Below are 15,525 nucleotides of genomic sequence, written 5' to 3' on the forward strand. Positions count from 1 at the left end.
AGGGTGCCTGGGGGACCCGCGGGGCGAGGCGGTACCTGCGCTGCCGCCTCGGCCATGGCGCGGGCAGACGCGGCGCCTCCCCGGCCCCGCCGCCTTTAACGGGGCCGTTCCCGCCCCCGCGGCGGCGGAAGCAGGAGGCGGGGCCGGGCACGGGCTCGGGAGCGGGTCCGGGATGGTGCTGGAGGCGCTGCGGCCGCGGGCCGTGCGCTGGGCGCTGCTGGCCGCCTTCGCTGCCGGAGTGGTGGTGGGCTGGCAGGCGGGCCGGGCACGCCGCCGCTTCCTGCGCTGGCGGCAGCGATACCTCCAGCGCCGCCTCGCCGCCGCACAGGAGCAGCTGGAAGCGGCCTGAGCGCCGGGAGCCGCAGCCGGGCTGCCCCTGGCCCTGGCAGCGGGCTGCGAGCGGCTCCCCGGCGGCCTCGGTGGGCGCTGCCTCAGCCGCTGGAAAGCGGTGAAGCGCTGCTGGGGAAGGACAGCATCCGTGGAATAGCACGACTTCTGGGGAAGGACGGCATCCCTGGAATTGCAATGCTGCTGGAGAGGACGGCATCCGTGGAATAGCAGGACTTCTGCCCTTCACAAAGCAAGATCCCAAACTGTGTCAGGCTAACCTAACAAAGAACTGAGGATATGCAAGCAACGATACCAAACCTGGAATGGACTGCTCTGGGAGCTTTGGAGTCCCCATCCCTGGAGGTGTTCAAGGAACAAGTGGACGTGGCACTCAGTGCTCTGGGCTGGGTGACAAGGTGGGGACATTGCACTCGATGATCTTGTCCAACCTCAGTAATTCGGTGATGTCCATATTCCAAAGGGTTGTCTGCACTTGTCCAGCTCTAAGCCTGCTACTCTGCCCTTGCCAGGAAGCCCTGGCGACACAATAAACTAGCAAAAGTCATCACATGGTGTTCCTAGGTGTTTGTTTCTGGAATAAATGTGAAAACGTGCCTTACGGGCACGTGTAACAAGTCCCATTATGGGTGTGCGTGGGGACAATTAAGTGGTGAAAGAGCTCATGTTTTGGCTGGGTGAACGAGCAAGTAAAATGAAGGGGTTGGAATTCCTCCAGGCACTTCGGATAAGGAATTGTGAAGGTAGCGGTAGCAAATTCCTTCTTCCCATTGCTAGGGAATTCCAGGAGAAGCAGTGCTGGGGGATTCACTGCAGGCTGCTGGTTTTCAAAGGTATTATGGAGTTCTAAAAGCTCTGGGGGAGAAAAGGCACTGCCCAGCGCCCTTTAAGGCTTGGCCTTGATCTTGGAGCTCATTCCCAAACTTAACGATCCTGCCATCAGACTGCATGGCCTCCAGAGGTGCCTTCCAAACCCAACTATTCAGTGAGTCCATTACTGGCATCACAAAACGCCAAATCGTTTGTCGGCAGATGAGTGGTGCTGGGGAGGTTTCAGAGCTCCGGCGCTGCCGGGACCGCGTGCTGGGTACGGAGCGCTGCCGGCCCCGCCCCGGGCCCGTCATCCGGCGGCGCCGGGGCTGTCCCGTTGCCCGGTGACGATGTCGGAGCGGCGGGCGCGGGGGCCGCTGCAGCGGGTGCAGCGCCGGAGCCGGGAGCTGCGGGCGCAGGTACCGGGGCAGGTACCGGGGCTGCACCGGAGCTGTACTGGGGCAGGTACCGGGACTGCACCGGAGCTGTACTGGGGCAGATACCGGGGCTGCACCGGAGCTGTACTGGGGCAGATACCAGGACTGCACCGGAGCTGTACCGGGGCAGGTACCGGGGCTGCACCGGAGCTGTACCGGGGCAGGTACCGGGGCTGCACCGGAGCTGTACTGGGGCAGATACCGGGGCTGCACCGGAGCTGTACTGGGGCAGGTACCGGGACTGCACCGGAGCTGTACTGGGGCAGATACCGGGGCTGCACCGGAGCTGTACTGGGGCAGATACCGGGACTGCACCGGAGCTGTACCGGGGCAGATACCGGGGCTGCACCGGAGCTGTACTGGGGCAGGTACCGGGACTGCACCGGGGCAGGTACCGGGACTGCACCGGAGCTGTACTGGGGCAGGTACCGGGGCTGTACCAGGGCCGGTACCGGTCTCGCCCCCCATCCCCGGCCCCTGACCGCCCCCGTCCCCTGTTGCAGGTGGAGGCGCTGCGGGCGGAGAGCGCGGCTGCAGCCCCCGGGCAGCGGGAGGCCCTTGGGCTGAGGTGAGGGGGATCCCGACCCCATCCCGAACCCTATCCCACCCCATCCCTCGCTCCCACCGCCCCGGCCCTGCCCTCACCCTCCCCTCTCGTACCTCTATGCCTTTCGTACTGTTCGTTCCCTCTGTGCCTTTCCTCTCCTCTCCTAATTGTACAGCTCTCTCCCTGCCCCTTTCACTCCTGTTTTCCAGACTGGCTCTTTCCCAGCCCTCTGAGGCTGAGGAAAGTCTGGAGAAGGGAAGACTGAGAGGGGAATCTCAGCAATCTATAAAAATATCTCCAAGGCAGGTGCCAAGGGGATGGTGCCAGGCTCTTTCCGGTGATGCCCAGCAACAGGATGAGGAGCAATGGCCATAAACTAAAACACAAGATCCACCTCAAATGAGGGAGAATGGCAGAGAACTGGAACAGCTGCCCAGCTCCACACCAGGGAGGGTGTGGAGTCTCCCTCTTTGGAGACATCCCAAACCCACCTGGATGTATTCCCTTGTCACCTGCTCTGGGTGATCCTGCCTGGGCAGTGGGGTTGGACTGGATGATCTCCAGAGGTCCATTCCAACCCCAGCTATTCTGGGATTCTGACAAATGCTGCTGTTTGGGCTTGGAGCTCTCAACCTGCAGGGACACACAGCACCTAAAATGACACCTTTCAGTCATCAGGTGTGGTTGGGGTCAGATTTTTAAAGAGAATACCATCTGCCTGTCTTGCTTTCAATGCAGATGTACACAGCTGAAGAAATTGGTGGAGGAGAATACAAACGCTCTCTATGCTTTGAAAAAAGTAAGTATGGAGATTAATTTGTGGTTTTCTCCGAAATTCACCACAGAGAGCATTTAAAGAACACCAACCTTCCATTTTAAATGCCTCAGGACAAGAGCAGTGCCCAGCACTGCACGGTCCCTGCTTGTCATCTCTCCAATTTATACTTTTTATATCCATTTATATAATTTAAAAACTCACTTTAATGCTTTATTTTGTCCAAGTCCTGCACTTAAAATCTTTGATAAAATATTTTTCAACCCAATGCATTCTTTGGAAGCAGAGAATGCAATTTGAAACTTAACAAAGAATTTCACCTTGGCAGAGTGAAATGCTAGGAAAATTGTCACTAAAGAGGGAGTGACAGTAGCCCAGGAAGGGGAAAGCTTGTAAGGCATGTCTGGAAAACTAAATTTATAGGGGAACTTTTGATTCTTTGAGCAATCTATTGGGGAGCTTTGATTCTTTGGGGCATTTGTTGGGTTCTCTGTCAGGCTGACGAGCCCGCGCCGGTGGGGAATTACAGCCAGAGGAAGGAAGAGGAAGAGAAGCTGTTGCTAAAACTCTCCCAGCAGCTGCAGAAACTCCTTCTTGTCTTGGATCAGGATAACGTGACAAAGAATTATCCAGGGTGAGTAGCTTAAACACACAAATGCAACCTGTTTTTTTAAAGGATGGCTGGAATGGACCTTGAAAAATCATTATCTCACCCCCTTTATTAGCTGAAAAATAACAGAAGGATAAAAAAAAGAAGTGCTCACGAGAGAAGTCATTTATGACTTGCTGAGATTTTCTAAGGGTGCTGGATAATGGCTGGAATATAAGGTTTGGAGGAGTTTCTTGAGGACAGAGAGTAAAACACAGGAGTGAAGATGCTGTGTCTGGATAAAGTCCTTGCAGAAGCTTGACAGCATTTCAAAAAGTTTGGTGGAAATGATAATAAAAGAAGTTTGATTTGTTTTGGGTAGGGATGAGGAACACCAGAAAGGTCCTCGTGCAGAAGATGGAAATGAAGAGGAGGAGAGTGAAGATGAAGGAAGTGAGGAGGAAGACACTGAAGAAGAAGATGAGGAGAAGATGCTGGATGATCCAAATGTCAGAGAATGTGTTGCTGTTGGAAACTTCGATGCCCAGCAGGAAGGGGATCTCACATTTGTGGTGACTGTCTCTCTGTAAAGGGTTTTTACTGCAGATCACTCTGAGTTAAGCAGTAACTATAATGAAATTCTGTGCTTTTGGGATTCAGCCAGTTGTGGGATTTGGGGAGAAATTGGAGTTAGGTCCTTTTTAATTTAAATATTTGGTTGGTTTTTGTCTCTGTCTCTCCCTCCAATGCCAAAGAAAGGTGAAATCCTGCTCATACACGACAAGAAGGCGGATGGCTGGTGGGTAGCTGAAAATTCCAAGGGGGAGAGAGGCCTCGTTCCCAGGACCTACCTTGCGGTTGGTGTACTGCAACCTCTGTCCTAATCTCACCTCTGCTCTTTTATATAGATTAACGATCCTATATCTGCATAAAATGGGTCACAGTGCAGTGTGTTGTTTGGAAATAATGCCAGTTATTTGGAAACAACTCCATGTTTTTATCCATGGGGATGGAGATACCCATCAAAAGCAGCATTTTTGTGCCTTGTGAAGTCGTGGCAGAGAAGTTACTTGAATATAAAAGTCAGAATCTTTGTCACTAAAGGCCAGCTCTGAAAACCCCATGCTGCTTGGATTAATTTGGGCTTTTAATAATTTATCTGAAATGGGAGTCCGTGTAAACGTGGGACAGTTTTCTGCATCACAGACAGAAAATCTTCTCTTATAAACTTATTTCACTTATTCTAAACTTACACTAACGTGGGCTGTGGTTGGACAAGGCATTTTTAAGAACAGAGCTGGGAAGAAATCAAGCCATTTGCCATTTTAAATCTGAATTCCAGGTTCCCAAGGCAGAGGAAGAAAGCCAGGAGGAGTCAGAGGAACACATAGAAGTGGTAGATGAAACAGCAGATGGAACTGAAATTAAAAAAAGGTAAATGGAGTGTCTCAGATATGGTTATGAAGCTGCTGCTATTTGAAAACAGACCAATATTTAGTGGTTAAACTTTTGTTCACGTGAGGATTTATTATAAATCCCTCTATTTTTCTTCCAGAACAGATTCCCACTGGAGTGCTGTCCGAGCCATCACAGAGGTAGGTGCCCCTCTTACAGAGGAGCTTCACCTGCCATAATCTTCATTGTTTTGTAGACAAGCTGTGCCTTTTCCCAAACACTGTCTCATATCACAGACCCTTGTTCTTAATTAACATCTGTGTTTTGGGAGTCTCTGTTAGCAAGAAATGCCACAGAAACGCTTCAGAGGAGGTGACTGAGATCCCAAGTTTCTGGTTCTGAACAGAGCTGGAAATTAGGATGAAATTTGCTGTTAAATAGCAGGAACAGTAGTATCCTTTTTTCTTTCTTTTTGCTAGAATGACACTGTGGAGGTACTGACCACCATAGGGGCAGTTCCTGCAGGATTCCGCCCATCCATGCTTTGCCAGCTCTTGGAGGAAGGTAAGGATTTCTCCTGGCAGGATTCTCAGGTGTCTGTGGTGGCTTTCTCACCCTGGTCACCAGCCTGGTGGACTAAAATCAGTATTGCTTAATTTTAATGGGGTATTTGGCTATATTTGACCCATCAAATAATGTATAAAAGAATTCTTTTCCCTTAAATTTCAATTTATCAATATGAAATCCTGACAAATTTCCTCACGATTTTAAAGATTTTCCTCTTTGGAAGATCCTTCCTGTTGACAGTGCAGGAAGTGTTAATTTGTTTTTATTTTATTTTAATCTTCCCTTTTTCTTAAAGGTCTTTTGGAATCTCTTCACTAGATATATTAAAACATCTCATGTTTTGTTAGTCTTTCTATTTAAAGCTGTTTCATCTCCTTTTTTTTAATTAAGTCATTGTGCTTTTGGGATGAAATACTTCAGAACACTTACAAATAGTAAACAGTGCTCATGGGAGATAATACCATAGTTTTGTTTAGTCAAATATTCAACTGGACCTGAATTTGGGGTGTTGTCCATTTTGGGGCAATAAAGATCATTTTTAAAATGAAGTGGTTTTAAATTTCCTCTTGCTGTAGGTGAAGAGTTTCGAGCAAGTTATTATTTGCAGCCTGAGCTTACTCCATCCCAGCTGGCTTTCAAAGACTTGGTGTGGAACTCTGAGAGAAATACTGTGAGTATTGCTGCTAAGGGGGCTCTGATGCCTTTGGGTTTGGGAAGTGTCAGGATCTCTGGATGGGAATTGCTGGCAGGAATTCACATTGATGGGTGAATATTGCTGGGAAGCACATGGCAGATTTCCATGTCAATCCAGACTCCTTAGCCAGTAGTGTTACCACATCCTACTCTCCAAAAATCAGCCTAAATTGTCATGTTGTATTTCTTTTAAGAGTCACCGTAGTTTGTGGGTTGCTTCCCTATCTGGGGTGAGGCAGTGGGTGACTTGTGTGAAATTTTAAACTGATGGACACAAACTCAATTTGCCTTCTTTCCATTTGGCTAACAAGTATGTCTTAATTTGCACCATTTCTGGAATATTTCTTCTGCTGGGACCTTCTGTCTGTCCCACTGAAACATCCTTAGGGCAGAGCTAAAGGCTGGTGAAGAAATCCCGCTGCTCCCACTGCACAGGGGCTGTGGTTGGGAGAATCACCTCAGTCCATAAACACAAAATGAGACCACGTGCAGAGGGCCTTTAGGTTTCATCCTCCTCCTGCTGTATTTCAGATCCATCCTAGACCCACCAGAGTGTGCCTGATTGTCACTTTATGCAGCTGCAAGATGATCCCACCCCCTGGAACCGGCGTGCAGGTCCTCAGCCGGCATGTCCGGCTCTGCCTCTTCGACGGCAGCCGGGTAAGGAACGTGTCTGCTTCCCAGAAAAGGACTGGAGGAGGTTTGCAACTTCCAGGATCCTTCAGGTTCTGGTTCCTCTGGTATGCAGCTCCTCCAGCTGTCTCACTTAGAGAGAGACACACAACCTGCCTCCCAAGCTGCTTAATTTATGCTCAGATGAGTCTGGTTCGAGCCCACTCACCCAGAAAAATAGAATTTAATGATAAAACAGGCCAGACTGCATTGATGGGCATTGGGCATGGCGAGGCAGGCACACTCAGCCTTGTTTCCCACCCTTGGTACTGCACAAAGCACTTGATCCCTCCCTTTTGCTGCCTTTGGTTTCTCCCCCTCTGCTTTCCTCCCGTGGTAAGTCAGGTGCAGCCCCAGAATGCCCCTGAGCAGTGTGAGGTGAGCCAGGGAGCTGCTCCTGACTCAGGGTGACAGTCACACCCGGCCCCTGGGGCTCAGGGCTGTACTGGGTGGCCCTGGGAGGGGCTGGGGCGGGAGCTCCATTGCTCTGAGTCCCTAATTTCAGGTCCCCCACCTGCCATTGTGCCTCCTGGCTCCTCTGTGCTCCTGGAGATGAGTGTTTCCCGGGCTGATCTGTCTCCTGGGATGGGCCTGGGAGCAGCTGGGTCAGGGTCACACTGCTCCACGTGCCCTTGGTCCTCTGCTCCTTTGTGGGTGTGCGGAGCAGGTTTTTATAAAACCATAACTTTGATTATCCAGCAGTTTTCTTCCAGATGTCTTTGTTGTGTGCAGTGTTGGATCCATCTGGGATAACCCTGCATTTTCTGAAAGCAGCGGGGCTTTCCAGAAAAACTTGCCTTATCTTTTTTCCCCACCTCAGGTGCTGAGTAACATTCACACAGTGAGAGCTACGTGGCTGCCTAAAAGTCCTCAAACATGGACCTTTTCTCCAAGGGTAGGTGTCACAGCCACTGGCTGTTTACAGCTTCTTCCTTCAGTGTCACTAAAGTGTTCCTTGGTGGCACAGCTGTGCTCTGTGGAAAGACAGTAAGGGGAGCAAGGTTTTGACGGGAATTGGTTCTCTCCTCATTTTTAGATGCAGTGGGATTGGGTCTGAGATCTTGTATGAGTGAGGGATGTGGTTGATGGCCTTTAAAGATCAAGATTTTTTTTCTTAGGTACATTAACTTCTTTTTTTTTTCCCCTCCCTCTCTCTGTATCAGGTGATGGGCATCTTACCCAGCCTGCTTGATGGTGACTGTTTTGTCAGGTCCAGCTCCCTGTCTTCAGACATTGGGATATTGTTTGAGCTTGGCATCACTTACAAGTGCAATGTGAGTGTGGGAAGGTGCAGTGGAAATCGCTCCAAGTGCAGGTTTATAAAGGGAACCAGCTGTCCCTAGGTAGAGAATAGGACTAGGGAACATCCCTCATTAGAGAACAGGATTAGAGAATAGGATTATCTGGAAAGACCTACAAGAAAGATGGTGAGAGACTTTTCACAAGGTCATGTAGTGACAGGAGAAGGGGGAATGACTTCCCACTGCCAGAGGGCAGGGATAGATGGGGTATTGGTGAGGAATTCTTCCCTGTGAGAGTGGAGAGGCCCTGGCACAGGCTGCCCAGAGAAGCTGTGGCAGTCCCATCCCTGGAAGTGTCCAAAGCCAGGCTGGACGGGGCTTGGAGCAAGCTGGGATAGTGGAAGGTGCCCCTGCCCATGGCAGGGGGTGGCACAAGATGATCCTTAAAATCCCTTCCAACACAGACCATTCTGGGTTTCTCTGATGAGAGAATATCCCTAAAAGTTCCTCTGACTCATGGATGTGAGTGTCCCTGTACAAACACTGAAATAAATTGTGCCAAAAATCCCATGTCATGGGATCACAATGGACCAGTTGTCTCTTCACTCCTGCAGTTTTCTGTGATTTATTTCAGACTAATGTCTTGTGCAGTTTGAAAACTAAAGTTTTAACTGTTTCAGCAGTATGGACAGTGGTTTCCAGCTCCAGTTTACACAGATAGAGCCTGTCCATCTGGGATATGCTGCTGGAAAGTACAACAGGTAGTAAGACAATAGATGGTAAAGCCAGAAAAACTACCCTCAGAGAAGGCAGATTGTGATTTTTAAGCACACAAGGGTGAAAGAGGAAAAGGGGGACAGCTACAATGATTTTGATGCGGTTATTGTCATTAATCGTGCTTCAGTCACTCGTTCTGGGTCAGCTGCTCAAATAATTTACATTTCTCTTTTTTTTCTAGTCAACAGGTGAAAGAGGAGAGCTGAGCTGTGGCTGGGCCTTTCTGAAGCTTTTCACTTCCAGTGGGATTCCTGTTCCTTCCAAGTGAGTTTGTTGTGTGTTCCTGCTGTCCCTGTATTTACACATAGATGTACCTACATCTATTTTAGAGTAAAGCTCATCTTTCATACTTACACACTGCTGGGGCATGGGGCATCCAAACCAGTCCTTTGTGATTCTGGCTCTTCTTCGTGTGCACTTTGCTGCATTATCCTTTTCCCATGGGAAGATTGGGAGACTGGTTTCCAAGGCCTGGAATCGGGTAGGAGCTGTTGTGAATGAATCTCTCGCTGCTCTTGGAGTGTGAATTATATTTTGCAGCTGATTTATTATTAGTGGGTCCAGTCATCTGAAAGAATAATAAATTGTACATTATTTTATTAAATGTAGGAAAACTTTCTGTTCACTGACAGAAATAATTCATTGTAGCTCAGACTTTCAAGACTTGGTTTTAACCAAATATTGGTGTATATATATGCATTGTGTTCTGAATTTATCTGGGTTACAGGGGAAAAGAAATACCCACAGGACACCCGTTCTAAAAAGTCTCTAAATCTCTTCTAAATCTTGTTTTTTAAATATTGTTCTACCATTTCATTAAGTAAGCATGGTATTACAGATTAAATTTCATGCTTGCTTCAGCAGTGACTTACTCGTGACAGAACAGGGATTACATTATTCTTTAACAAATTTAAAATATGAAAGATTTAAAATGTTGAAGTGATGATTCCTCAAAACCATTTTAATGAAGCAATTGCTAAATTCCATACAAGAAGAATATTTGGGCTGTGGGAAAGAAACAGTGCTGTTAATGGCTTTTAAAATAATTAACCTCCCAGTATAATTAAATTCCAAAAATAGTTAAATTCCCAATATCATACAGGCTTCAAATTTATCTGTATTAACAGGATGTATGAGCTGGTCCTGAGCGGTGGAACTCCCTACGAGAGAGGTGTTGAGGTTGACCCATCAATATCAAGGAGAGGTGTGGTTTCTTTTCAAAATAATTTAAATAAGACAATGTAATTAATGCTGCATCTCCTTCACAATAGTCCCCAAAGCCTGGCTTGGGTTTGTGTGTTCTATTTTTGCATGTATTTCATTATTTATCTGCTTTTGCCTTGACTGTGGGGAGCTGGGTGGTGCCAGGCGAACTAAACTTGAAAGAGTTCTCAAGCCACTGAAATGTCCATTTTTGTAATGGGCATTTTATGAATGTTGTTTCAAACTGACTGTTTGAATCTGGGGTGTTTATTCCTGCAGCAGGCTCTGGGGTTTTTCAGCAGTTTATGAGCCTCAGGAAACAGCCTGTGCTTCTGGTGAAAGTGAAGTCACCAAGCGTGCACTCAAAAGACATCCTGAAGTGAGTCCTTGCGCTTCCCTAAAATGAAAAAGTATTCCAGATAGCCTAGAGAAATCTGCAGTGTTTGCAATAAACATCTCAACTGCTGTCCTTTATTTTCCCAATAGTTTCCTCCCTGAAACATTAGTTGGGAGCATGTGCTACATCCATCTCCTGGTGTTTTATCGGCAAATCCTTGGAGACGCCCTCCTGAAGGACAGGATGAGCATGCAAAGCACAGGTGAGCACTGGAGGAAGATCAGGTTCATCCAGGGAACGACTCTCTCCAGAGTTCCCTTTGGCAAGAGATGCTTTTGGCACTCAGGCTAAGTCATCCTCTTTATTTTTATTTTTTAATTATTATTTACTTACTGACAGTAGGGAGAGACACAAGTTGGAGAGTTCTGGTTTCAGAATTCAGTGTCTTGCCCTGATTTTGCAACTCTGTATCTTATTCAGCAGAACTAATGATAGGTTATAGCCGTCTCCATTTTAAAGTTGATTTGAAATATGGAAAAATTACATTTCTTAATTCTACTACGTGTGAATTTATATAGGTGAGAACTGCCACATTTACCTGATTTGATCTCCATAATTTAGGACAGTAGATCAGGCTGATGACCTCTCCTGCAGTTAAACTACATCCTTTGGATTTTAGACTTCATTTGAAGCGACTGAAAGGCTTTATCCCAGAAGTTGTTCTGGTAGCTGTGCAACTAAAGAAGGTTTCTATTATTTCAAAATCCACCATCACTTTAGGGATAGACAACTGAAAATGTCTGTTCTACGTCCCAGAAGTCATCAGTCCTGGCTCACTTCCCTGAAATATTTTGGCATTAGTAAATGCTTTGTGTTTACTGAACTTCCCATCAGCTTCAAGGTGAAGAAACAAGTGCACATTCGCTATTTGAAATCACAAGAGAAAGAAAATGCTTCAGCCAAAATCCTGCTCTCTGTCACTTGGAATCTTATCCACAGTCTCATTAATTAAAATAATGACAGGAGTAGAGTGATTTCTCATGGAAGTGACCCAAAAAGCACCAGGGCACCTGTGCAGTGGGATATGTGCCCCACTGGGTAAATTCACCGTGCACTTGGTCCCTGGTTCTCCTAAAATGCCACACCAGACACACCAGGCTGAGGTAGAACCCAAATGTGTTTATCCATAACATCCAAACCAAGCAGCACAATTGCAGCTGTGTGTAGAAAAGGCAGGTGCAGAAATGAGGGAAAACACCTCTGGCAGGTAAATCAGGAAGGGCTCCTGCTTGCTGGCATTCCCAATAAACCAGCACTGGGGTTTGTGTGTCTCCTCTCCTAGTTTAACTGTCTCTCAGCCACTGAGAATTGGCTGCAGCCAGAGAACAGTTTTTAGGGAGTTCTCCTACCTTCCCTGCTCTGGAGAACTGTTACAGCTCATTTTCCCTTGGGAATAATCTGACGGGAGGGGTTGTGTTGACTACCTGGATGTGCCAATACTTTGAAAACTATCCTGATTCTTCCTTAGCCTTGAATGTGTTTGTGTTCTGTTTCAGACTTAATCTGTAATCCTGTTTTAGCAACTTTCCCTCGACTCCTGGATCAGCCAGACCTGATGGACGCACTTCGGGTATGTTACCTTGCCAGGATTTCCAGGCAAAATTTGATCTTTTTTTTTGTCTTGTGAAAAGATAAAGTTCTCCACAGCCTTGGTCTGATTTCACATTTCATTCTAGAGTGCCTGGGCAGACAAAGAAAGAACATTGAAGAGAACTGAGAAGGTAACAAACTACAGGTTTTTCTTTCCATAAATGCAGGGTAATTCCAGCTAGCTGCTCCCTGCCAGTGCAAGTGCTGCTTAGCTTTTCCTCTCATTGTACATCTGTTTAGAAAATAGAGATATGTAAATGCAGTTCTTAACATTTCTCACCCAGATTTATAACAGTAAACCAGGAGCAGGAGGAAAATTAAATTAACTTGTAAATTTTTATTTCAATGTTGTTAGGGGGGAACCTGTTACAGGTACCCAGACTGTGGCTCCCTGTCATGATGTGCTTCCAATACTTGGCTGGTAAAAGCTTTCCATGGATACAAAAGGGGCTGTGTGTGCCTGCAAAATCATCTTCCCTACTCCAAACTCTGAGGTCCAGTCCTCCCACAATCTGCCTGGGAAAAGGCCCCCAAATTCCTCAGATCTCCCTACCCCAGAACAGTTGTAATCCCACATTTTGGCGTGTAGAACTGACCTGGTTGTCCCCAGGCTCACTCACACCTTGTCCTACCCACTGTCCCCTGGACAGAGAGCAGCTGCAGGGAACTGAATGAGAAAGCCATTGGCTCTCAGTGCTGGATTTCCTGGGAGCAGCAGTGGGATATTTCATTCCCTGTGCAAGCTCCTGAATCGATGCCCAAGGATGGCTCCCCGTTTACGCAAAACAAACACCCGCTGAGTCAGAGCGTCTCTTTCAGGGCCATTCATTCAAAAGGAAAGCAGATTGCTCACGGAATTGGTAACTCCCCGGGATGCCAGAACCATCCAGTTCTACCTGACTGGCATGTGCCACTCCCACGGGAGGATTTTTGCCTGCTGAATGCTCACCCTTGCCGCGGTCCCGTGAGGCCAAGCTGTGAAATGCTCCCTGCCAGGCACAGTGCTCCCGGGGCTGGGACACTCCGGACTTGGATCTTTTCCATGTGTTTGATAATTTACCAGGCTGATCCTTAGTGTCTGGGTTTTCCAGCCTGATCTTTACAGGGGAGCACACCACGCACCAGGAGTGGGACAACAGTGCCCAGGGGCAGCCTCACCTCCTGCTCCAAGGAGTGGGATTGGAGCCACTCTCCACCTAGGACAACAGGGAAATGAGAGGAGTTTGGGCTTCCAGGGCAGGGAGGATGTGACACTGCTTTTAAGAAGAAATACAAATACCCCACGAGCAAAGGGCTCTCGGTGCCTGTGGTTTATGGGAAGGCTGACAGAGTTCAGGGAGCAGGTTCGTTGAAACGCTGGAGAGGCTTATCCAAGATAACGGATGTGTGTTTAGGAAGGTCAAATCTCTTCCCATTGTTTTCCTGGGAACTGGGAGTGAGTTGTTCAGGGTTTTTCCCCTGTGTACAATACTTTGGAGAAGTGCTTGGCAACACCACGTGTTTGCACTGAACTATTTTCAAACACTCTTCTCTGCAGAGAGATCAAGAATTCCTGAAGTCTGCGTTTGTCCTGGTGTACCACGACTCCGTGTTCCCTCTGCTCCACACCACGTTCCTCCCCAGCTACAAATGGGCTGAGGAAGAAGTGGAATTGTCTCGCTGGAAGGTGATCCATGATTTCCTGAAAAGGAGCCGGGAGAACGATGGTGCGCTGGAGTACCTGCTGTCATCAGAAAACACCCACAGGGCCTTTGACATCTCAGAGCTGGCCTATGATTTCTTAGGAGAAGTGAGGGAAAACAATCCAGGAGAATGAGCAATCCAGGCTCTCTAAGGACATGGTAACAATAAAATTAAATTCTTACCAAAGAGATTGTGTAGGATCTGAATTGTAATGGATATTTTAGCACAATTAAGATTTTGAGAGAGACTAAAATTATTTTATCAGTTTGTCTACTGGAAATTGTATTTTAAATTTTTAACTTTGCAGATTTAGACAAGGCTCTGGTTGCCTGTTAGTACCTGTTGCAGCCATGTCAGGTATCATATTTTGCTGAAGCTGAGGTAGCCCTTTTCTCCTCTCGTGCAGCTTCCCATTAATTTCCAGTGTTATTTTAATCAGGGTGAGCAAAAGGCTCTTTGTCCCAGTCCCCCAGCAGACTTGGAGCAGGGAAGGGAAAGAGCAGCAGTCTTTAAGAATGCTGCTGAGCAAGGGCAGCCACTTTAGGGGAAGAATCCTCTCTTGCCCAACCAGTGACCAGCAGGGTGCTCCGTTTTTAGACTGTTTGCCTGTTCTTCTCCCCCACTCAGGAGAAGGCTGGGTTACTCCCAGGAATGTGCCTGACCCAACACAATAACAGGTGGTGGGAATCCTGGGAATGCTGCAGTTCCCCAGGATGATTTCCTCTGTGCTGACCCCTGAGCGCTTTGTAACCACAGGCTCTGTGTGCTGCCCACTCCCAGAGGAAAGTGATTAATCCACTTTCTCTTTAGTGCTGGAGCATCTGGGTGCTTCCTGCAGGGCAGTGGGGACACTGCCACCAAGTCACGCGTGGATTTAAGCCCAGGCCAGGCACAATTTTGTCTGGTGCTATTTAAAAGAAGATCCTTGAAAGCCTCCGCTGCATGGAGCCCGAAACCAGCTCCCACTGGAGTATCTGTAAACTGGAGCCTGCAGAAATACCACAGAACACTTGCCCAGCCTAGGAAGGGCTCAGACAAGAGACATGGATTTGATCTTTGCTCTGTGTTGCGCAAGAGCTTGGTATAGAAGCCAAGGCCCTGAGGCATCACCAGTCTTGCCTACCGGAGCTGGGATATCTCACTGGGACAATGTCCTCTTCCTGCTGTAGCCCACTGCCCGAGTTAATGGGGTCGTTCTGTCCTCTCTGGGCCACCAGGCAGAAGTGCCACCACCCCCAGCCTTTCATCCCACCCCTTATCTGGGAATTCTAGGGCAAGGCAGAGTGTGCTGGATGAGACAGCAAGTGCTTCCCAAATCCAAAATGCATTTGCCAGGAGGCAGAAATTCCTGTAGCTCTCCTTCAAACCTTACTGGGCACTTGGGAGCACATTGCCAAACCCTCCTGGTGTGTTTGTAAAAATTGCCTGCTAGTTTCTGAAAGGTTGGATGTGCCTGGAGGGTGTGGAGGGGTCTGACGTGACCACGGAGCAGAAACCTGAACAGAAGGGGGAGGAGACAACAACACTGGAAGCAAAAATATTTCAGGCTTGGAAGCGTGCCAAGGACAATTGTTTGCAGGAAACATTTCTGTCCCGGCAAGGTGTAGGACGTTTTTTCCTTTCCCCCGTAGTTAATGACCTCGCACTGGTGCGCGGTGGGGCCGGGGTCCTGCTCTGTCCCATCCCGGCTGGCAGTGGGATGCACAAAGCCGCCGCAGTCTGCGGCCGGGGCAGCGGCGCGATGCCAGCCCGGGCCGGTTCCTGTGCTTACGTCCCGCGGGCGTGTCCCTTAAATCCCGCA

The 15,525-nt window shown here is 48.3% G+C and overlaps 2 protein-coding genes across 4 annotated transcripts; both read left to right on the forward strand.

Moving 5' to 3' along the window:
• Positions 1 to 15: 15 nt before the first annotated feature.
• On the forward strand, positions 16 to 898 carry MTLN (mitoregulin). The gene has a single exon (XM_039568395.1). The coding sequence runs from the start codon at positions 173 to 175 to the stop codon at positions 347 to 349; it is 177 nt and encodes a 58-aa protein (XP_039424329.1). The 5' UTR covers positions 16 to 172; the 3' UTR covers positions 350 to 898.
• Positions 899 to 1,483: 585 nt separating this feature from the next.
• NPHP1 (nephrocystin 1) lies at positions 1,484 to 15,440 on the forward strand. 3 transcript variants are annotated; one of them, XM_039568392.1, is made up of 21 exons: positions 1,484 to 1,577; positions 2,099 to 2,163; positions 2,881 to 2,941; positions 3,415 to 3,551; positions 3,889 to 4,078; positions 4,262 to 4,363; positions 4,849 to 4,940; positions 5,062 to 5,101; positions 5,381 to 5,465; positions 6,044 to 6,138; positions 6,693 to 6,821; positions 7,654 to 7,728; positions 7,997 to 8,107; positions 9,033 to 9,115; positions 9,979 to 10,055; positions 10,334 to 10,433; positions 10,541 to 10,653; positions 11,948 to 12,021; positions 12,128 to 12,172; positions 13,579 to 13,882; positions 15,356 to 15,440. In XM_039568392.1, exons 1-20 carry the CDS (start codon positions 1,509 to 1,511, stop codon positions 13,855 to 13,857), a joined length of 2,022 nt encoding a protein of 673 aa, XP_039424326.1. In that variant the 5' UTR covers positions 1,484 to 1,508; the 3' UTR covers positions 13,858 to 13,882; positions 15,356 to 15,440. The 3 variants fall into 3 exon arrangements, with proteins under 3 accessions (XP_039424326.1, XP_039424325.1, XP_039424327.1); XM_039568391.1 differs by lacking the exon at positions 15,356 to 15,440 and having other exon boundaries at positions 13,579 to 13,905; XM_039568393.1 differs by lacking the exon at positions 15,356 to 15,440 and having other exon boundaries at positions 10,337 to 10,433; positions 13,579 to 13,905.
• Positions 15,441 to 15,525: the final 85 nt, after the last annotated feature.

The sequence above is a fragment of the Corvus cornix genome, chromosome 3 (assembly GCF_000738735.6).
Source record: "Corvus cornix cornix isolate S_Up_H32 chromosome 3, ASM73873v5, whole genome shotgun sequence".
NCBI lineage: Eukaryota > Metazoa > Chordata > Aves > Passeriformes > Corvidae > Corvus > Corvus cornix.